The sequence below is a fragment of the Pleurodeles waltl genome, chromosome 4_2, assembly GCF_031143425.1.
Source record: "Pleurodeles waltl isolate 20211129_DDA chromosome 4_2, aPleWal1.hap1.20221129, whole genome shotgun sequence".
Lineage (NCBI taxonomy): Eukaryota > Metazoa > Chordata > Amphibia > Caudata > Salamandridae > Pleurodeles > Pleurodeles waltl.
Genome location: NC_090443.1, coordinates 483988275 through 484010749, shown reverse-complemented (window position 1 = coordinate 484010749; position 22475 = coordinate 483988275). Strand labels below are relative to the sequence as shown.

Below are 22475 nucleotides of genomic sequence, written 5' to 3'. Positions count from 1 at the left end.
CTCGAGTTTGCAATTGGGATAGGTAGGCAGACCAAGGACTATAGCTTAGTGGGTGATGCTAGCAATTTTGAAAAGAAATCTAAAATCTAAAGTAACAAAGTGAAGTGTTTCAGGGTGGGAAAGAGGTGATTTTTTTCCCCGTGACTTTAACAAGGCATGCAGCCGTGTGTCTCTGGCTCAAACAGGGTCACAATTGGACTTGAGGAGCCTTCAAGTGCCTTTATCAAGAATTGAACCCTGGTCCCAAGATTGCAGGGACGGATAGAAGTCTTGATTTTCCAATGGAGGCATAGTTGGAAACATGCAGTTTGGATTTGATTAGAGATACGTTTTTCCATGGAACTGCTATAGTCACGAGTGAAACCCAAAGATTTAGCAACTGGTACTAGTATTGGTGTGAGGCCAGATTTGAACTGGAATAGGAGTGTATTTTGAGTGTAGCGGGAAGAATCCAGTTTTAGAGTAACTACGTTTAAGGGTGAAAGCACGCTTCTATTTAGTTGGGTTTTCCATGAACAATTTGAGGATGGAAGTATTTGAAGGGTTCGATATTTAGAGGCATGCTTGGTTGTAGTCGGCATACAGATGAAGTGGAACTGCCCCGTGTGAGGCGATCAAAGGGTTCCATGTGCAGGGTAAATAGAAGAAACTAGATAGACACTACGTTGGAATAAAGTCGGTGGAAGTGGAACCTAAATTCGTCCACAGACACAAATGGATCTGGAAGTGATGAAGGACTGGAATAATAAGGACTGTGACATCTACTCCCATTCCTGATTAGAGTAATTTTGGGAGGGTTCTGTAATTTATCATGGTGAATGCTGTTAAAGAGCACGAGAAAAACCTTTACTTCTTTATCTGTAGGGCGTCATGAATAATTTAAAAGGTGTCAGTTTCTGTGCTGCATTTCAGGTGGAACAGAGATTGGTGGGCGACTCAATGCCCTCTTTCATGGTGTTACACTGAAACAAAGTGTTCTGTCACAGCCAAAGTTAGTGACATTTGTCCAATAATGAAAAAGGAGCAACCAAAGGAGCCCGTGATTTGTAGGCTTGTGGTCTTGCAGAATGTATCAGCCAAAATACTTGGTTGTGTGCTTCTCACATCTAGAGGCTTCAGCAATAAGACGGGCTAAACTCAGTGTTCTGACTTGATTCAGACCAGGAACATCTTCAGTTACCAATTCATCTCATCTAGTTTGATAATTAAAGCATTTAATGTGAAGATGCAGTCTCTTTTATGCTGTTTAGTAGACTATGGCACAGCCGTTGAGCAAAATAACTGTACCCTATTAAGGGAAACATTGGGAAGAACTGGGATGGACCAAAGACTATGGATCTCCACCACTGCTCAAAGAAAAACGTACATATTAATATCTTCAATCAGGCTAAGTCTCCCAGGCTGCTTCTCTAACCCAGAAGCGATAAATCAATGAAAACTGTCAAATTTGAGTGGGTTAAGTGAGAGGTCTCTGCCACTGACCCATCGCGGTCCAGCAGATATTTTGCAGTCTCCTCCAAAATCTGGATACAGTTCGGCAGATTCTCCTCATGCTGTGCCCAGCCAATCAGGCTACTGGCAAAAGCATAAAGAGTAATAATTGAGGGAAGAGCGGAAGTGAGTGTGCCTACTTCAGAAGCCATCATACCTCAATTTTAAAGCACACTAGTGTGAAAGTTTATTTCTTCAGAAAAATGACACCCACACATTCTGAAAAACTGTAGCGAGGCTCAGTGGTTTGAACTCGTCACCCAGAGCAAAAGTCTTTGTGAAGCCCAACTAAATCTCAGCTACGTCTATATCACCCACAATTGGCAACGGTCGACAAACAAGCTACCCAGTTCAAATGGCTGGAGCTGCAAGCATGCTGGTGGAAATACAGTGCACATTCTGTGACCCAACCCTGACACATCCTGTGGTCCTGTCTTGCTAGCTTTATAAGAATTCTATCTGGCACCAGCTGGCAAAGACAGGAAAATTAGCTATAAATCATCACTACTTAAAGACATCCAAGGTACTGTTGGGCTAAACAACCATAAAAACGTGGCTGGACTCAGCTCTCGGGAGTTGCTATCATCTGCATTCTGAGACAATGGAATTCAAATGTATCCCTGACGATTAAAAATGGAGAGAGGCAGTGATGACACTGGCGTAGGATGAACGTGCGATTTATAAACATAAGGGCCAGTTGAAATTATGACAAGATTTGGGGTTCATAGGTTCACAGGCTCAAAAATGCTTAAAGGACACTTGGTTAGCTTGAAATACAACTTAACTGTCAATAATCTTTTTCCTATAATAGATAGGTCATAGATACAAGTAGTAATCCTAGTTTGAAAATCTACTCACTTATTCCTTGGGAGAGATGCAGAGATGATGTGCAATGCGCTGTGCAATGCATTTAAATGTATGAATTGTTTTAAATTGCGTGTTCTGAAAATGTGTTATTGCTGTATGTTCAGCGCTATAGCCGTACTTGTTTGGTAAAATTAATAAAACGATTTAAGAAATAGGCAAAGAATGGAGGATGGATAAGACCGATTGATAACCTGCCACCAAATTCTATTAATAGCCTTCCTCCTGGTTTGACGTTTGTCTTTCGTGGACATTTTTTGTGATCATTCAATGTCCCTAGCTTCCAGCTGTGGTGGCGGGAAACTCCTTTACACATCACCTGCCTCATACAGACGCTGGTCGGGTTCATCTATATGGTGGTTTGGGCCGTCTCTTGGTAGCGAGACGGGAGACGAGAGACGAAGGATGAAGATTAATGATATATATCACGCTCTAGCAGTTTTCTCTCCAGTTGTGCTATCTTGATGACTTTGTTCATCGTGTGCATGAACCTCTCTAAGTCAGCCAACAGGGCATGATCCTTTGGTAGTGTATGCCCCATGACTGGAGGTATCCGGCAAGTTCTTGGCCTTGGAATGGTGCCCAGTTGGCAGCCTTCAGCTGCTTGATGAAGCCATGAGTGGCCATTATTTTTTCCAAGTTTGGGGGATCACCTCACTGGCAGTGGTGGTAGAGATTATCTCAATTTCCAGGTATTTGGAGTAGTCATCCACCATGACCAACATGTGCCATCCATCAGCAGAATTCCAAAGTCAAGGCGAGCACACTTATGGCAGACTCCGTCCCTTTTCCTGTGATGATGGGTGCAGTGAGGTCTGTTTGGCATGGTACGCAGATTCATATGAAGGTTTCAACTCTCATCAAAAAGAGAAACAAATGTTCTGCCTGAGGCGCCCTTTGTTGTTCACCATGCCTTGGTGAGCTACATGTGCTAGTTCTATGGCTTGTGCTATTCGACTCAGTGGCATGACCATTATGTGTACTGAGCGCACACACACATTTGTCTGTGGCAAGTTTGTGCCATACGTTGGACAGCACCTCAGACTTTTCATGCCTCTGGCGTTCTCGGACCCCAGTGTAACGAGTGTCCCACCCTTCCGATTCCAAAGCGGCAACAGACAGTTGCCGGCAGTCATCTTGCTTGGTGGCCTCTATTATCTTGCCCATTGTCGTCAATCTCAGGCAGGACTATTCCATGACATAACATACATACTCATCAGTTTATTCTTGAAGTGGAGCACCCACTTCTCAAAACAGGGTGGTAGCTTTGATGAAGATCCTTGGAAGAGCGGTATTAAAAGGTTAATGGTGTGTGTGAGAAACACAAACGTGTTGCTATAGACAAGGAAGTGCCAGGACCCCCAGGAACTACTGATGACTTCATGTCTGATTTGAGAGTACCTTTGCTCCATTGGGCTTAGCGCCCAGCTGGCGTATGCAACTGGAGCTCACTATCCACATTCTTGCTACCGGGACAAGAATGTCCCAAGGCCTGTGGGGCTGGCACCTACAGCAGTTATAGTGGCCCTCGTCAGGTTGAAGTATGCAAAGTGTAGTATCCACCTGGAGGTAATCTTTTGGTTTTTGAAATACAATTTCTTGGCGCAATCCCCACATCCAGCTTGCATTAGCCTTGATAAGCTCTCGAAGGGGTGGTTGAACTATGTGAGGTCCTTGATGAACCACCTACAATAGTTCAACATGGCTATGAAGGGTCTGACTTCAGATCCGCAGGATGACATGGGGCCGCTTGACATCTCACACTTTGTCCAGGTCAACACCTTTAGCTGAGACAATATCCAGAAAGAAAAAAATGATGTTCGTCCGGAAAACATTTCTCCCTGGGCAAGGTCAGATGACAGTGACTCAGTTGTTGCAGCACCTAACTTCAGTCTCTTGTTCTGCTCAATCTGCGAGGCTGCATAGATCAGAATTACACTCACATTTATGGTTCCAGGAAGGCCACCTAAACCTTCCGACTGCATTTTGGAACACCTCAGCAGCACATAAGATGACAAAATTGAGGCATCTGTATCTTGGGCACCCACATGGGTTGAGAAGGTTTGTAATTGTTCCACCACGCCAGCTCCCCTGATGCTCAACCTTGTGCCCTTGGTCTTGCCTCCTTCCTCTGTGGTTCTGCAGCTAAGGGTTGTTCCTTGCCCAGCACTGCGTGGCCACCAATTTTGTGCTGCTCTTCAGCTCAGTGACCGCTTTGGTTTAATGCAGTTTTGTTTCAGTCCCTGACAGTTTTAAACTCGGTTTAGTGGAGTTTTTTATGCTGCTTCACCCTTTGCCTATGCCCGCAGATTTCCCGCTGCCCACCACCTGCCTCCCAGGAGCCCCTCTCCGGACCTAATTAAGGGAGGCCATGCCACTGGCGAGACAAAGGCAAACCAATCTGCACCCATCCATGATGGACTGCGCCCAGCACCAAGAACCCTTGTTCTCCCACCATTCACTGCCACTCAGGCCAAGCTCACTGCCCTGAACTCAACACTCCACAACAAGAACTGCTGCCACACCTCTCCTCGCTCTACAGCGGGACCCTTCACCTGCTGCATTTTCCCCTGCAACACCAGCACAATAGAACACCCTACCGCCACCACCCTGCCAGAAACTACTATGCCCGGTCAACTACACTGCCTCCTGCTCAACGCCCCATCTGCCTGCAATCATGTGACCAAGATATGGGAAACCATCACCACCATTACCAAGGCCTGGCTCAACGTAGCTTCCACACTCTACATCGAAGCGGCCATGCCCCTCAGCTGCAAGATTGTTCACTGGGACCACATCAAACACGGGGTGGAATCGCTATCATTCGCAAAAACATCTACTGCACCACCGCTGCGGGAAACTACCCATCAATCACGGAGACCTCAACTTTCAGCTCAGAATAGATGGAAAAACCACCAAACGCATCCTCGCCTACAGACACCCACGACCCCCACCCTCGATTCTGTGATGCCATCCCCAAATTCATAGCCCTCCCAAAAGCCATCAACACCGAACACATCTTCATCGGAGCCCTCAATTTCCACCTCGATGATCCAAACAACGCCAACTCAGCCAACCTTCTGGACAGCATGAACAACATCAGCCTTACTCAGTCACTGATCCCACGTACATCGCAGGACACGCTAGATCCTATCTTCACCATCAGCAACAAAGTCAAATACAGCCAACACCACCGAGCTCACCTGGGCAGACCATGCTATTGCCCTCTTCACCTACACAATGTCTCCCAACCACGCTACCAGACCAATCAGCACTTTTCACCGCAGCTTGATCATGGAATCCAAGAGCCAATGGACTGGCCCTCAACTCCTCAGTCAGCCAGTACCACAGACTCCTGCAAGACCCCAGAAGAATGCCTTAGCCAACTGCATCCAAGCCAGCTCCAACCACAGCAACAACAAAAAAAAAAAACTAACATCAAGGAGCTCTCCACCCCCTCAGTGGCTGCAATCATCAGTACCGCACTCCCAGGACGTCTGACTTCCTCCACAACAAAATCTCCACTATCTATGGAAAATTCACGCCCCAATCCACGACTGCCGATATCCTCAGCCTCCTAGACCCCACAGACGCCTCTGACAACGGGATCATCATCTGGAAATTGCACAATGTTGGCAGTGTTCTGTGTGATGAGCTGTCTGTCCACTTGATCGCCCACAGACCCCTGCCCACACCACATGTTTAAACTCGGCAATAAAAATAAAAATAAAACTTCAGCCGCAAGCTCTCAGACATCTTCAACAAATCGATCACCTCAGTCACCTACCTGGATGACTGGAAACATGCCAAGACCAAACTCCTCCTCAAGAAAGCTTCCGATGACTCCAAACAGCTCAAAAACTATAGACTGATCGCCCTACTACCCTTTGCTGTCCAAGTCCTCAAAAACATCATGTACCAACAGAATACCTAGAGAACCGCGATCTTCTGGACGCATCCCAATCCGGATTGCACTCCAACCAGAAGCACCAAAACTACCTCGATTGTTGCCACGGACATCAAAACCCTCCTGAACCAAGGAGACTAGGCCGCCCTCATCATCCTTGACCTCTTGGCAGCACTAGACATGATCTCCCGCCACACCCTGGTCAAGAGGTGCCATCATACAGGACGCCCTCAAATGGATTGCAGCCAACCTCTTCACAAGAACAGAGTCCACTCCACCTCCCTCCTTTCACCTCGGAACCCAAGACCATCAACTGTGGCATCCCTCAAGGCTCATACCTCAGCCCCATCCTTTTTAACACCTACATAACCGCTTTGGCCAACATCGTAAGAAACTACAGACCGAGCATTATCTCCTATGCAGACAACACCCATCTCATCCTCTCACTGTCTGAAGGCCCGCTCCACCAAAATGGCCAACTTCCACCTCTGCATGACCTGCGTCGCAAACTGGATGCAAGACCACTGCCTCAGACTCAGACAAAACAGAAGTGTTGATCTCACTGGGGGCAGAGGAAGACTCCTGGCGGGTGGCCAGCCCGCCAACCTGGGACACCTCCCCCCTTCCACCGCACCGCACCTCCCCTCCCCTCCCTCCAGGGACCTAGACTGGAGTCTCTGCATCATCCTGGACAACACAGCCAGATCAACGCAGTCTCCCCTGGCTGCTTCCTCAACCTCTGCATGCTTCGTAAGATCTTCAGATGGCTCAGTGTCCAAACAAACCATCAGTCAAGCCCTCACCACCAGCCACATGGACTATAGCAATGCCCTGTACCCTAGAATCACATCACACCTCCTGAAGAGAATTCAGATAATCCAGACCTCAGAGGCAAGACTCATCCTGAACCTCCCCAGACAGACTCACATCACCCCCCAACCCCCCCCCCCCAACCTGGAGAAACTCCACTAGATCCCCATACACAAAGGATGCCTATTCAAGATTCTGATGCACGCCTACAAAGCCCTGCACAACCAAGGACTAGCATATCTCACCCACCGCCTGAGATTCCACCTACTCTCCAGACCCCTGCGCTCCACCTCGATCCCCCTGTGCAACCACCAAAGCAACAGTGGAGGTCGTTCCTTCTCCTACAGCACCATGAAATCCTGGAACTGCATCCCCATTCACATTAGGACATCTCCCTTCCTCCTGAAAATCAGAAGAGGACTCGAGACCTGGCTCCTCGATTGAAGCCCCCCCACCCCCTGAGCACCCTGGACCTGGATGCCATCATGGGTGATTAGCACGCTCTACTAATCCTGATTTATTGACCTGGAATGGAGAAGCAGTTGATGGCAGCCTGACCGTAGCTCTATTTTGGAAAACAAGGCGATTCCCCCCCGACGTGTGTGTACTTGGTGGGCAAAGTGGACTAGGTTGAGGCTTTCAGTGCTGCTACAGCTAAGGAGCATCCCTTGTCCCTCAGAGGATACTTAGATGGAGCAGCAGTCGCGTGTGATCATGGCTGTGAATTGTCCTTCCATCCTTTGAGATCTCGTCTGGCCACAAGCATAAACCTCCACATTGGTAGGGAGAAATCCAGGCTTCAGCACCACTTTTTCACTTGCTTCTCCCACCATGACGTTGATTGACACACCTGTGTCAGTCACCGCCAACTGTTTCATCAGACCGATTTGAGGTGCAGGTAGGCGGGAAATTGCATTTTTGGCCAGTCCTTTCAGCAGTGAGGACTGAATGAACTGCTGCTGCCAAGTTGTCATCGTCTATGTCTACCAGTTCATTACAATCTGACCTGGTCTCCTCTTTGGCAATAGAGTTAACAGCTCTCCTCGAGTTGGTGTTCTTCTACTTGCTGGAGTGACACTGAGAAATGTCTGTGAAATGGTTTACTTTCTTGCATGCCAGGAAGGTTTTTCCTTTTGCTGAACAATCGGTCAGGAGATGGGTGGGTCCTTCACAGATGCCACAGGCATCGCATAGCAACAGTTTCATCTTTGCAGCAAGTTTGGTGGTTGTCACCATTCTGACTAGCTCAGTTTTGACTTGCTTGAGCAGCACCGCTTCAATCTGAAAAGCCTTCAGCTTTGGAAGTTCCTTGGAATGGCCAGCATAATAATGACAGTTAAAGGCATCCCAGGGACTTACAGGATATATTCTTGGAGTCTGGAGGAGGAACGGCCCTAGCAGAGTTATGCTCAAATTTCTTCAGCCTTGTTGGTGAACGCACAGGTCACTGCTAGATCTTTCAGATGTGCATGAAACATGTAAAGGAATTCCTCTGTCTCTAGCCTGGCAAGACCATGTTGGGTCAGAGACAAAAAAACAAAGTACATCAGCATTTGGTTTACAAAGGTTCTATAATATGAATATCTCATCAGATCAAAAAACATTTCCCAGCACAAGTAGACTTGATGGATGAGCAACCGGCAACAAGAATGACATCTACCACTTCAGATGTCATGTCAAAGGAATTTATCTGTTGCAGCTCAGCGGTCAAAGCTTAGAGGTGTAAGTTATAGCAATTGAGTCACAGGACCCTGGCTTATTGCTGAGACAAGCAGTCCTTCCAAAGTGGTAGCCAGATCGGATGGTAACAGCAAAGGCTGAGAAGCCCTGGGTACCACACTCTCCTAGCTTGTCAGGGGCTTTTAAGATGACTTGGATCTGGTATGACTTTCCTCGTGCGGAGGTGGTAGGCACGCATACAGTAGGCCTAAATACCATTGCAAACAGAACGCATCTACCAATTACTTTGTTGAAGGAAACTCCAGTGTGCAAAAACTTAAGCACTCATGGTACACCAGCTGAACTGTGGTCAGCTCCTCCGCTCTAGTGCTCAGGGCCCCAACTACGTGGTTGGCTACCAAAAAGATAATCTGCTAGTCCAGCCACCCTCAGCGACAGAGGCTTCTAGCACAGGATCCAGGATCTCACCCTGCCTAGCCTGCTGCAGTAGCTCGTAGTGGTTGTGCTGTACATCAGTAACTGTACCATCCTTCATTCAATTGTTGGTCGAAAGCCTTTCAAGCCCAGATTGATAATATGAATCTTTAAAAGGCTGATGGGCAGCTAACTCTTCAAAGGAGACAAATTAACCCCCCCATTGCAGCTGGGACAGGTCTGTCATAATTGTGAGGTCTGGGAGCAGAAGAGAGAGTGGCCTGTCAAAGGTCAGGTTGGCACTAGTTTGCCAGACGAGGTCCTGAGCCATCTCTTCCGAGTACTGGATTGCATCTGTGAGGCAACTTCAGTGATAGTATAACTGAAACTTTAGCTTCTCCTGCAGGGTCTGCATGGCCAGTCTAGTGTCCACGATAAGCAGGAAACAGGGAGGTCAAGAAGCCTCAGCACCAGCCTCACCAAAACACAGGACTGAGTCCTTAATGTCCCGAACTCACTGATGTGCTAGAAAAGCCTTGAAGGCTACTGAGTGCAGCAAAGCTTCTATGAAAGGAAATGTCTGCATTGTGCTCTGGTAGGACTGACCAATTGATGGAAAATATCTAGATTAAGAGCCTGCCATCATCCAGAGACGGTCTGACACAGACTGCGTCAGGCCCACCTTGACAAGCGGATCACTGGGATATAGAAATACAGGTATCTTCCTTCTGAAGAGAAGCAACCATAGCCAGCACTTTCATGAACAACCAAGGGGGAAGGCCAAACGGCAGTATGGCAAGTTAGAAATGCTCCGACCCCCATGGTGTTCCACAGGTGACATCCGTGGAACTGCAGGACAAGTTTATGAAAGTACACATCCTTCAAATCTTGAAACACCATTCAGTACCCAGGATCCATAGCTATGGGATCTAAGCCAGAGTGAGCATTTTGAATTTGTCCTTTTTCCAAAAGGAATTAAAGAGCCAGCTGATAAATAGGCCTCAGGAATGGCATCCACTTTCAGTACTGCTGATGAAATGGTCTAGTTGGAGAGAGTAACCCTAAGGACTGAGTTGTACTGTGACTATCTCTGAATCGCTTCAGGGCCAACTTTGTCTTCTCTCCAGTCAAGCTACATTGAAGGACTTGTCCATCAAAAGTACTTAAACAGTCTGAAAACTGCTAATTGCATCCAGGTGCATCTTCGAAGCACTACACCTGTTCCAAAGGCAAGGCCTGTACAATTGATAGCTTTCAGCCTGTAAGCACAGATCTTTGTTGAGTCCTGTCTATCTTAGATCGTTTGGGACAGCAAGTTCCTGATGGCCGACAAGATCTTGCTGCCCAAGGTACCTAGCAAAGAATATAAGGCCAGGGTACTTGAGGAACATTTTTTAAAGCCATCAATATGTTACGACTCCCTGTTTGTGGGGTTCAAAGAAAAATAATTTAGAATTAATTTACGCTACCGCTGCGGCTCCCATCCCTCCGCCATAATAGGACCAAAGCCAGATTTCCGGCACAAGAAGGGTGGAAATCCAGCTATGGCCATACTTGCGGATGACAGTAAGGTGGTGCTGCTACCACCACCAGCGCCACGCCCGTAGACTGCCACCAGCGGTATTATGAAAAATACAGCCTGGGGGTGTTCTGCTGGCGGTCGCAGCTACCCGTCCCCTTCCGGAAGACCCCCTGAATCCAGGTAAGTCAGGTTTCCAACAGGGGAGCGGGGGTGGTGTGTGTGTGTTTAGTGTTGTTTGCGTGCATGTATGAATGTGTGTGAGTGCGTGTATGTATGAATGTGTGCGAGTGCGTGTATGTATGAATGTGTGCGAGTGCGTGTATGAATGAATGCGTGTGAGTGCGTGTCTGTTTTGATGTGTGAGAATGAATGTGTGTGCGTGTGAGAATGGGGGGCGTGTATTTAGAGGGTGGTGTGGGGGGGGGGGGGGGGGGGGGGGGGGGGCTCCTTTCAGTGACAGTGAAGGAGTTCCCTGTCACTGATGGAACCTACTGCCATGGTTTTCGTGGTGTAACGAACGCCACGAAACCCATGGCGGTAGGCAGGGTAATGATACTGCTGGTGGTACAATGGCGGCCGCCATGGCTGTCGGAGTGGTACATTGGCGGACTGGCTTTAGCCAATGTCATATTGTGGCGGTAAGTACCGCCAGCCTGTTGGCGGTACCCCCTTAGTCTAAAAATAAATCAATCAATCAATCAGTGGCACCAGAGGCTGACCAGAGGGGATGAGTATGCCTTAGACCAAGTAGTAGTAACTGTAAGGGCACTGTTGAATGACCAGTGTCTCGGATATAGTTGAACCTGGTTGAATAATTTCAGTCCATAAATTGGCGTTGGTTTCCAGAGTAGGCAATTTCATATCTAGAACTTCTGGTGGACCAGTTTAGAAGTTTAGTTCTGTCACTTGTGAGATATCTAAACCAACTGGCATTTTGCTAGTGTAACTAAAGCCCTTCATGAGAGTAATGGTGGGAAGACCAGAGTGTCTCCTCGTCATCAGTCGTAAGGGACATAGGGTATGCATCAGAGTCAATGCCAAAGAGCATCAGTACCCTAGGATACTACTGGACTCTAGGGAGAAATTTTGTAGGAAGTTGGCTCTGTATGCACTATTTCAAAGTAAGGAATAGTATGCACAGAGTCCAAGGGTTCCCCTTAGAGGTAAGATAGTGGCAAAAATAGACAATTCTAATGCTCTATTTTGTGGTAGTGTGGTCGAGCAGTAGGCTTATCAAAGGAGTAGTGTTAAGCATTTGTTGTACATACACAAGCAATAAATGAGGAACACACACTCCGAGGCAATTCCAGGCCAATAGGTTTTTGTACAGAAAAATCTCTTTATTTTAAGAACCACAGGTGTAATACTTCAAATGAAAGGTATTGCAGGTAGGTACTTTAGGAACTTTGAATTAGCAAAATAGCATATACAGTTTTCACATAAATCACTTATAGCTATTTTAGAACTAGACACTTAGTGCAATTTTCAACAGTTCCTGGGGGAAGTAAGAGTTTGTTCGCTTTTGCAGGTAAGTAAACCACCTACGGGGTTCAAGTTTGGGTCCAAGGTAGCCCACCGTTGGGGTTTCAGAGCAACCCCAAAGTTACCACACCAGCAGCTAAGGGCCGGTCAGGTGCAGAGGTCAAAGTGGTGCCCAAAACGCATAGGCTTCAATGGAGAAAGGGGTGCCCCGGTTCCAGTCTGCCAGCAGGTAAGTACCCGCGTCTTCGGAGGGCAGACCAGGGGGGTTTTGTAGGGCACCGGGGGAGACACAAGTCAGCACAGAAAGTACACCCTCAGCGGCACGGGGCGGCAGGGTGCAGTGTGCAAACAAGCGTCGGGTTTGTAATAGAAATCAATAGGAGACCAAGGGGTCTCTTCAGCGATGCAGGTAAGGGGGGGCTCCTCGGGGTAGCCACCACCTGGGCAAGGGAGAGGGCCACCTGGGGGTCGCTACTGCACTGGAGGTCAGATCCTTCAGGTCCTGGGGGCTGCGGATGCAGAGCCTTTACCAGGTGTCGGGTCTTTGAAGCAGGCAGTCGCGGTCAGGGGGAGCCTCAGGATTCCCTCTGCAGGCGTCGCTGTGGGGGCTCAGGGGGGTCAACTCTGGCTACTCACGGTCTCGCAGTCGCCGGAGAGTCCTCCCTGAAGTGATTGTTCTCCACAAGTCGAGCGCAGAGTGCCAAGTCTCACGCTTCCGGTGGGAAACGCGTGTTGTTTCAAAGTTGCTTCTTTGTTGCAAAGTAGCAGTCTTTGGTGAACAGAGCCGCTGTCCTCGGGAGTTCTTGGTCCTTCTAGATGCAGGGCAGTCCTCTTAGGCTTCAGAGGTCGCTGGTCCCTGTGGAAAGCGTCGCTGGAGCAGTGTCTTTAGAAGTGGGGAGACAGGCTGGTAGAGCTGGGGCCAAAGCAGTTGGTGTCTCCGTCTTCTCTGCAGGGTTTTTCAGCTCAGCAGTCTTCTTAGGTTGCAGGAATCTCAGTTCCTAGGTTCTGGGGAGCCCCTAAATACTGAATTTAGGGGTGTGTTTAGGTCTGGGGGGGTTAGTAGCCAATGGCTACTAGCCCGGAGGGTGGTTACACCCTCTTTGTGCCTCCTCCCTGAGGGGAGGGGGGCACATCCCTAATCCTATTGGGGGAATCCTCCATCTGCAAGATGGAGGATTTCTAAAAGTCAGAGTCACCTCCGCTCAGGACACCTTAGGGGCTGTCCTGACCGGCCAGTGACTACTCCTTGTTTTGCTCATTATCTCTCCTGGACTTGCCGCCAAAAGTGGGGGCTGTGTCCAGGGGGCGGGCATCTCCACTAGCTGGAGTGCCCTGGGGCATTGTAACACGAAGCCTGAGCCTTTGAGGCTCACTGCTAGGTGTTACAGTTCCTGCAGGGCGGAGGTGTGAAGCACCTCCACCCAGAGCAGGCTTTTATTTCTGTCCTCAGAGCACAAAGGCCCTCACCAAATGGGGTCAGAAACTCGTCTCTCAGCAGCAGGCTGGCACAGACCAGTCGGTCCTGCACTGAACAATTGGGTACAATACAGGGGGCATCTCTAAGATGCACTCTGTGTGCATTTTTTAATTAATCCAACACTGGCATCAGTGTGGGTTTATTATTCTGAGACGTTTGATACCAAACTTCCCAGTATTCAGTGTAGCCATTATGGAGCTGTGGAGTTCGTGTTGGACAGACTCCCAGACCATAGACATTGTAAGTGCAGGGTAGCCATAAGAGTATAAGGTTTTGCTTAGACACTGTAGGGGCATAGTGCACCCTGCCTTAGGGCTGTAAGGCCTGTTAGAGGGGTGACTTACCTATGCCATAGGCAGTGTGAGGTTGGCATGGCACCCTGAGGGGAGTGCCATGTCGACTTAGTCATTTTCTCCCCACCAGCACACACAAGCTGGCAAGCAGTGTGTCTGTGCTGAGTGAGGGGTCCCTAGGGTGGCGTAAGACATGCTGCAGCCCTTAGAGACCTTCCCTGGCATCAGGGCCCTTGGTACCAGTTACAAGGGACTGACCTGGGTGCCAGGGTTGTGCCAATTGTGGAGACAATGGTACATTTTAGGTGAAAGAACACTGGTGCTGGGGCCTGGTTAGCAGGGTCCCAGCACACTTCTCAGTCAAGTTAGCATCAGTATCAGGCAAAAAGTGGGGGGGTAACTGCAACAGGGAGCCATTTCCTTACAGCCTTGCATCAAATTTCCTGGTTTTGCCTCAGTTATTTCATAGTACAACATAGGTCTGGTGTGGGTAGACTTTGGCTAGGCTCAGGAACCCATGTTGCAGTTGTACCAGCATCAGTTTCGGAAGAAATGGGATGGACTAATGCCGGAGGGGAAGTTAGGAACAAGTGCTAAGGGTGGGCAATCATTGACAGGGGAGGGCGAGGCAGTAGAGACCCACACTGAATCCCAAAGATGCACTTGAGGGGGCCGATAGAAACTGGAAACCTTCAGGCATGAAGGGAGTCATCTGCCATGGGGTCGAAAATTGCCCACGGAATTTCGGGCACATAGGGACCAACTGTAGGAATGGCTCAGACTGATTTCTGAATAAAATAAAGAAAAAAAGCTTTAGAAAAAAAAAAAAATCTTATTTGAAGTGCGTTAAACCAGCGCTCTGTTCAGAAACTCCTATAAACACAAAAGAGAGTAGACTTAAAATATGGGGGCAGAATTCAATGAACTCATCTCACTGGCTGAAGTTTGGTTTTTTTCAAATGTGGTGAATGTGCTACTAAAATTATACGGTGTACAACGTTTCAGGCATGTTAAAGTCTCATGCTGTGGGACTGCCAGCTTGACGATGGTTTAAGCTCTACAAAAGATCCTGGAGAGCGGGTAGATCTGAAGAGGGGAAACGTGCTGATGTGCGCGACTGCACTGCTTAGAAAGGGTACCTACTCAAAGTCTGGTGTCAAGTACTGGAAACATTGTCACCGTTAAGGACAAGACGACAGTAATAATGTCCTTAAGGGAAACGCTTTCAGGAGGAGGTCACAGTGGTGGCGCATGTGTCGGACTACATTATTTCACAGGAAAAAAAACAAGTTAAAATATAGGGGCAAACTCCGCCTCGGATGCGCACAGCGCCAGCTCCTTGTACATGTCCTTCCGCAGGGCTGGTGTTTGTTTGCCCCCGGACAAGAAAGCTGTCGGAGCCACTTACTATGACATGTTCATCACAACCCTCGAGGAGCCTACTGTACCAGGCTTCACTGCCTCGGTCTCTCCCGTGCCCTCTGCTCAGCTGAATTCTGCTCCCACCAACCCAGGGGCAGAATTCAAGACCTTATGAAATGAAAACAAGTTCATTATTGCACATGGCTCATCTATGGTTTTCAGATTCCACAGCCATTCTCTCTCTTAATGGGAGGTCATGCTGCCAAGACCTTCGTAAAGGTCACAAGCTATTTGCGCCCCAAGCCTCAAAACCAGTGGTTTCCAATCTGTGGTCCGTGGCGGTCAGCAAAGCCTCCTTAAGGGTTCCACGACTGCTTAGAAAATTAAATAATGTTAACAAATTAGGACCCCAGCTTTCAGTAATGACTCAGTGGGGGGTCCTGGATTCGAATTATGATTCAGTGGGGGTTCCTGGGTCCCAGTAATGATAAAGTGGGGGGCCCACAGACGTCAGAAGGTTGGTAACCACTGCTCTAAACAACCCTATCCTCAGCAGAAAAGCGAAAGGCCAGCCCCAACATACTACCACATAGCCGAATCGCCAATTAAAAGTCTGCTCAATATATTCACACAAGGCTATAAACTCAACTCTTCCAAAAACATTTTCAGACTTTCTCGGATGTATTCTCACGAGTCTGTTCCTAAACTAGAAAAAATAGAGTTAGCTGCCCCAAAGAAATCTGCCCCGGTCACAGCGATAAGCGAATGGGAGATGGAAAAAGTTGTGTTTTCACGTACAAACAGCAAAGCACAAGGTTTTGCAAAAATATTACACGAAGATAGAATAAAATGTTATGTCGCATTTACGATGCATTTTTTTTTTCAGCAACCTAGTTTTACCACTAATCTTTTACAACGCATGAGCCCTTACAACTTAGATGAAACTGAACAAGATATATATATATAGATATATATATATATATATATATATATATATATATAGTTCTGGGGTGGGTAGAGGGAGGTGGGGCATTCAGTTATAGGTGAAGGGAGGAAAAAGGTTTTTAAGGTTCAGGGATGGGTAGAGGTAAAGAGGTACTATTTTCAGGATTTGAGGGACGGTATAAGTAAAGGGAGGTAAGAGTTAATTTAAGGGTGTAGAGGTAAGTATAGGTCAAAAGTATAACTATATATTAATTGTATTACAAAAAGAAATTAAGGATAATCAGGTTTAAAAAAAAAAAAAGTGTTGTAAAAAATTTGTGAAGTTGTAATGTACTATGATGTAAAAGCTTTTGTTGTGTCCGATATCCGTATACAAGTATTTCACAATCGCAACCACCTGTTTCAATGCCCTCTGCTTGCCCACCACCACTTATTTCAGAATTAAAAAGAAACAACAACAAAGGGGGCGATACTTTATTCAATGACCTCGGGAAGGAGAAGTCTATGGTCAAACAGAACATTGTCCGTGCAGGCCTTTTGGGCTGCAGAATGCCTGGCACGATTTGAGAATGATCAAAAGTGATTTCGGCCATTATCATCAAAATAGTACATTTCTTTGAACCAACACCTTCTTCCAGACGCTTCAGAGTCAGCTAACTAAATGTTTGTAATTTCATTACTACAGCATCACTCCTGTCGAACATGTGTTTAAAAGGAGGTTAAGTCACGACCGTCTAGGACTGACTATGCACAAACCGGATAATAAATACTCACGGCGCACATAATTTAGGTATGTATGGTTAAATTATTTATGCATAATCCTCGTAATACAGTCGAGTTACTATACTTTATAGAGTCAGGTTACAACGTTGTTAAAAAAAAAAAAAAAAACCTTAACAGCACAGCATCTTGTAGCAAATAACTACAACGTGTATCATGGGAAAGAAGTAGCGTGTAGAGAAACCATGCATTCAAGAGCAGGCAGAGGCATGGAGCCCTGAAGTACGAGAACTTCGGAGGTGGCCTGAGAACCCAGGCAAAGTCAGGACACCACACAATCTGCTTCATCCATCAGCCACCCACAAAACATAAAATAAAGCAAGCCGGGATTTATAATGGTGAGGCTGTTAAATTAGCTCGTGTCTCCTAGCCTACATACCTAGAACAGAGGCCAGACAATGAGCTCTTCAGCAGAGGGGAATTTTAGAAAATAAACCGATACTATAGGAGGAGAGACTCAAGCAACTAAAATTAATGAAAAATAAAGCAATATCGACAAGCAGATGTAGCTTTAGTTAGCACAACTTCATGCAGCAACTGGAGGCCCATTCTAAGAACTAGAGAAATTAACAGCGCCGCTGGATTGTGCCGCAAAAAAACTGGCCAGGTAGTGTCATGTTTTCCCCTACAAAGCTTACAACACAAGAAAGGGAAATAAGAAAGGTTCTCATTCACTGACACCGCAGATAACACCGGGCCCCCAGGAGGGGAGGTTTTGCGTGTATAATGAAGAGCTTGTGTATGAACTCAAGTCGATGACAGATCTAGCCACCCGCCATGAAAAAGAACATTTTAGTTTGGATGTCTCTTGTAGTGGATTCCAAGGAAACTGCCTACATCTGAAGAAGTGTCCTTCCTTGTACAAAATATGACGCAGCCCTGGTAACAAGGGCTTTTGTGCCTGACCAGTAAGTGTTTAGAATTTTAAAGAGAGAAAAGATAGTCGTTTATATAAAAGTAAGAAAAAAATAGCTGCAAGGCTTATTTTGGGCTGAAATGTTGCGACTCTGGCAGGCGCAATGAGTCAGCCAGTGTGCTTGAACAGAGAGCACTGTAGTGATGACAAGAGTGGTGTAACTCTTCGATTGCTAGTTCATCCCTTAAGGGGTATTTCAGGCGGGGGAGGGAGGCGGGGGGGCGGTTGTTGGAATTGGGGAAGGCGTCCGTGGCCCACATCGGAGAAGTGTGGGATCTGGTACAACTTTATCTGCAAGTTCGGTAGACAAGGTCGCAGAAGCCGAGGGCCGCGGCTCGGGGGTTTCCACTGCTGTGAAGAAGCCCTTGTTCCTACAAATGTCCTCTAAACAAGTGAAACAAAAGGCGCGAGGATGGCCTCGGCCAAAGAGCAGCCCCTTGTTCCACGAGGCAACTGTTGTTACAAAAGTGTATCCGCATTTCTTCCCGGCACAGGGCGGCGAGCCAAAGTTCCAAGGTTATGGACGTGCAGAAAAGACAAATGCAACGTGGAAGTCAGCGTGGCTTTCCAGGGTGGTAGGTGGAAGCCTGGCCGATCAAGATGGAGCAATGTAAGGCATCTCTAGCTGTCACAAGAGAGCTAACACAGCTATAAGACACCAAACGTGGGGCATCTTATCCCCTGCTTCCAACAGCCACAGATATTTCAACCCAAAATAACGATACATCAAAGAACCTAAAGTTGACCAGCTGCACCCTGGCTATTCCAGTACTGGGACTGGCATCCTGCTAAGTAAGTGCACTCAATTTCTAACCTCCAACACACCCTATAAACGCACTATTATGGAACCACTCTGCAAGTGCAAAGGGATCCTTACCTGTCACACCAAGTGCCACTCCATGTTAGGAACCCACTCGGAGCTCTGCCAAACCTGCAGTACTGTACGCTATCCCAGTGCTTGTCTACAGACCCCTGGCAGCTCCCCCTGCTATCCCAGTACAACGCTGCCAATGCACCTTCAGCTAACTCAAATCCACATTCTATTCCGGTATTGGTGCACAGCACACAAGGCTCTGCTATTATAAAAGTATATCTGCTAAAGTTAGCCATGTAGTGAGGATAGAACCATCCACTCATAAGACCTAAGTGGGTATCAGGCCACTTATGCAATCTCTAAAACATGGGCTCTAACAGAAAGGGTAGATAGATTCACCAGATACTTTTATTAGATACATTAGAAAGATACATTGATTATATAAATTAATGATATATTTGTGTGTGTGTATATATATATATATATATATATATATATATATATATATACACACACACACACATATACACACACACACTTAACATTAACAGCTGTGCAGCTGAGAAACAAAAGAAAATTACAAGTTGGAGTGCATGTAACTGAATGGAAATTGGATGGACCGGGGAGTGGGCAAGGATTGTATTTATCTATGACTCCAGGAAAGATGTAAAAAAGATTGTGATGCAAAGAAGGAAGTTATTCAGTGATTTGGGGGGGGGGGGGGGAGCAATGTTTACCACTGGGTGAATTATCCACACCGCCCTGGGCAGTTCGAGATCTCTTGATGGGCAGAATTACTCGTACCTCAGTGGACAACTTGAGATCTCAAACAGGGAAATCTACCCCCGACGTGAGACCGCTTGTGATCACTATACAGAACACCCGGAGGTAAAAAGAGAGGGGCTTGGAATAGTCTGTTCTGCACCGAACACCAGTTTAGACCTTCCCATCCACTAACTCAAACACACACTTCATAGGGTGAACAAGATACAGAGGTGGTGATGGGTGACAATAAGGATAAAGTCCAAACAAAGCACCCGTTCTATTCTGATGTAACAAAGGCGATATTTCTCATGGAAAATGAGGTAAGCAATCAAGTACAGCGGCTTGCTCACTCAACTATGGAAAGGCCATGTGATGGTCCTCACTTACCAGTGTACGGGAACTGCTCTGCTGTCCAATATGGTCTGAGCAGTACTCCAGCTGAAGCGCACAAACTGCGGGTAGCCGAAGACAGGGTCCAGTACCTTGGCCAGCCAATCTTTGGTCTTGGGGTCTGAAGGGGATAAAAAGAACTTTAAGAAAATTGGAATTAGGGAATTTCATAAACCCCTGTAGTACCACTGGAAAGCAAGGACAAGACCGTATAAGAAAATTTATAGTTTTGGACTTCTTACGCATCAACCTACAAGACTAACAACATTCAACATTTTAATTATGAAATCTGGTAATTGAGCACTTTTACGAAATAGTACTATGGCCCATATTTATACTTTTTTACGCAAACCAGCACCAGTTTGCGTCAAAAAAATGTACCGCCAGCTAACGCCATTCCAACGCGCCAGGCAGGCGCTATATTTATAGACTGACGTTAGCCGGCGCTGCGGCCTGATTAGAGTAAAAAAATAAATTAAAAAAAAATAAAAAAAAAAAAAAAGTAGAAGACGACTAACCAGGCAACATAGGGAAGAATGGGGGTTGAGAGTCAAAAATGGTGCAAGTCAGGTTAAAGTAAAAAATCATGACTCTAACCGGACTTGCACCATTTTTTGACTCACAATCCCCATTGAAATGACTCCTGTCTTATGAAAGACAGGAGTCATGCCCCCGCCTAATGGCCATGCCCAGGGGACTACTGAAAATAACATGTTGCCGCGAAGCAGTTTATCGTGAATGAATTAAAATCGCAAGTACCCTATTTTAAAATGGATAACAAGAAAACAAATCTGACAATCAACCCCCTACCTCTGGTCGTTAAAATATGGTAGATAGCACAATTTCATGTATTCGTCCTGTTAATTCACAATTACAAAACTTGGTGACATACACTTTAGAGGAGATAATTCGCCATCTACAAGCCAGACAAGGACTAGTAGCGTTCAGTTCGAGTGAAAAAGAAGGCAATAGCGCCACCTACTGTCCCGGTCTCACTGTCGCAGAACATAATGCAACACAAATGCTGACCAGCTCTGAAATTCATTTATTTAAAATTTCTTTATTTTGCAGGGAGCAGACAATTCCGCCAATACAGGCCTGCAAAGGACAAGCACCCCGGGGTGATAAGTAATCAAACATTTTTGCCGGACTCAACATTTTTATAGTTTTACGAGCAATGTTAGACAGCTTTATTCTTTAGGATTCTAATAAATGTGTCATAAAAGTAAAGCACCTGCACTTTTGGCTGCTAGAGCTTCGGAGGGCGGGGCATTTGAAAGGAAAATTTGCCGTGCACACCCTGCCCTAAAGCATGGGAGGGATGTTAATGACTAGAAAATCTTTATTTTTAAGATGTCTACGTTGCAAATGTATTTTAACTGTAGTATAATGGATTTAACAAACGTGTAAGAAGCGTAATTGTTATTTTTTTATTTAACTGAAGCAAAATTAAAAATCGATCAAAAAGAGACAAACAACCCATTAAATGCATCTTCGGAAATAGGAGACGGCCTGGTTCACAATAAAACAATTGCTCTCAAAAGGTTCGCTATCACAACAATTGCTATCAGAAAATCGTTTTATTCAGCATGCCGGTACTTGTCAGTTAAAGTTCAAAACTCTTTCCTCGTAGAGCACACCGTATCAAAATACACATTTTCGACAACGCATGCACTTTCCGGTCTGCGACAAAATGGGCAGATTTGAGGGTTGAACGCTACCCAACCGCTATCCAAATGTCACAATAAACTGAGACAAGCATTTGGAATGCAAATAGACTCGTACTCGCTCCAGTGAGAGCTATTGGTGCTGTAAATTCCTAACTGGAGTTTTCTTGCCTCAAATTGAAAATGAAGAGCAAAACAGTTGACAAAAGCGAGCTGATTCAAAGCGCCATGGCCACTGTGAGCATAAGCGCGGAAGAGAGACCCAAAAAGAAAAGGAAGTTCGCTCAAAGTCAAACATATAAGAAATCATGCAAATATCCATGTAACAGTGCCAGCCTGCAAGACGGTAACGAAACCTCCCCAAAGAAGGGCAAACGTAAAGCATTTATCAATGATTACAAAATTATTTTTGAAAAGCAAGCACACCAACAAGGGAAAGTGATGGGCGTGATATGGGCGTGGTTAAAATCCCACAATACTAACAAACTGGTCCTGACTGTGGGCTGGAAATCCCAGCTCACCTGCTCATCATCAAGATATGGGGTATGTTGACAAACGGACAACCACGCAGTTATCGTTATACTGCTCCCTCCCTCCCCCACTGCCATGTCTGGTCCAAGCTGGAACCCACCAGAGAACACTTTAATCTCTTGCCCTGCCCCGATCCAATACAAACCATCCATATGCTTACCGTTCGGGTATCCGGAGCCATATTCCAAGCCGACATCCCCTAGATCTTCCAAGAACTTCCATCCCTTCACAGCCTGGTCTCGAGCAACCTAAAAATCAGGCAGGCGACACATGAAACAGCAGCAGTCCGTAGCAAAGGCACACAAAGGGCCGCTTTTCACAAACAGCAGGAAATAATACATTTTGCAGACCTGCAGCTTTGTGGA

General features: G+C 46.6%; 1 protein-coding gene across 1 annotated transcript in view; it reads right to left on the bottom strand.

Annotated features, from left to right (window-relative positions):
* RNASEH2A (ribonuclease H2 subunit A) overlaps nucleotides 1–22475 on the bottom strand; it is an 80282-nt gene that overhangs the window by 2249 nt on the left and 55558 nt on the right. Inside the window, exons 6-7 of the mRNA XM_069231858.1 lie at nucleotides 22271–22358; nucleotides 19910–20033 (exon numbers count right to left, since the gene is read on the bottom strand). Coding sequence (XP_069087959.1) covers nucleotides 19910–20033; nucleotides 22271–22358 — 212 coding nt within the window. The remainder of the gene's footprint in view (nucleotides 1–19909; nucleotides 20034–22270; nucleotides 22359–22475) is intronic.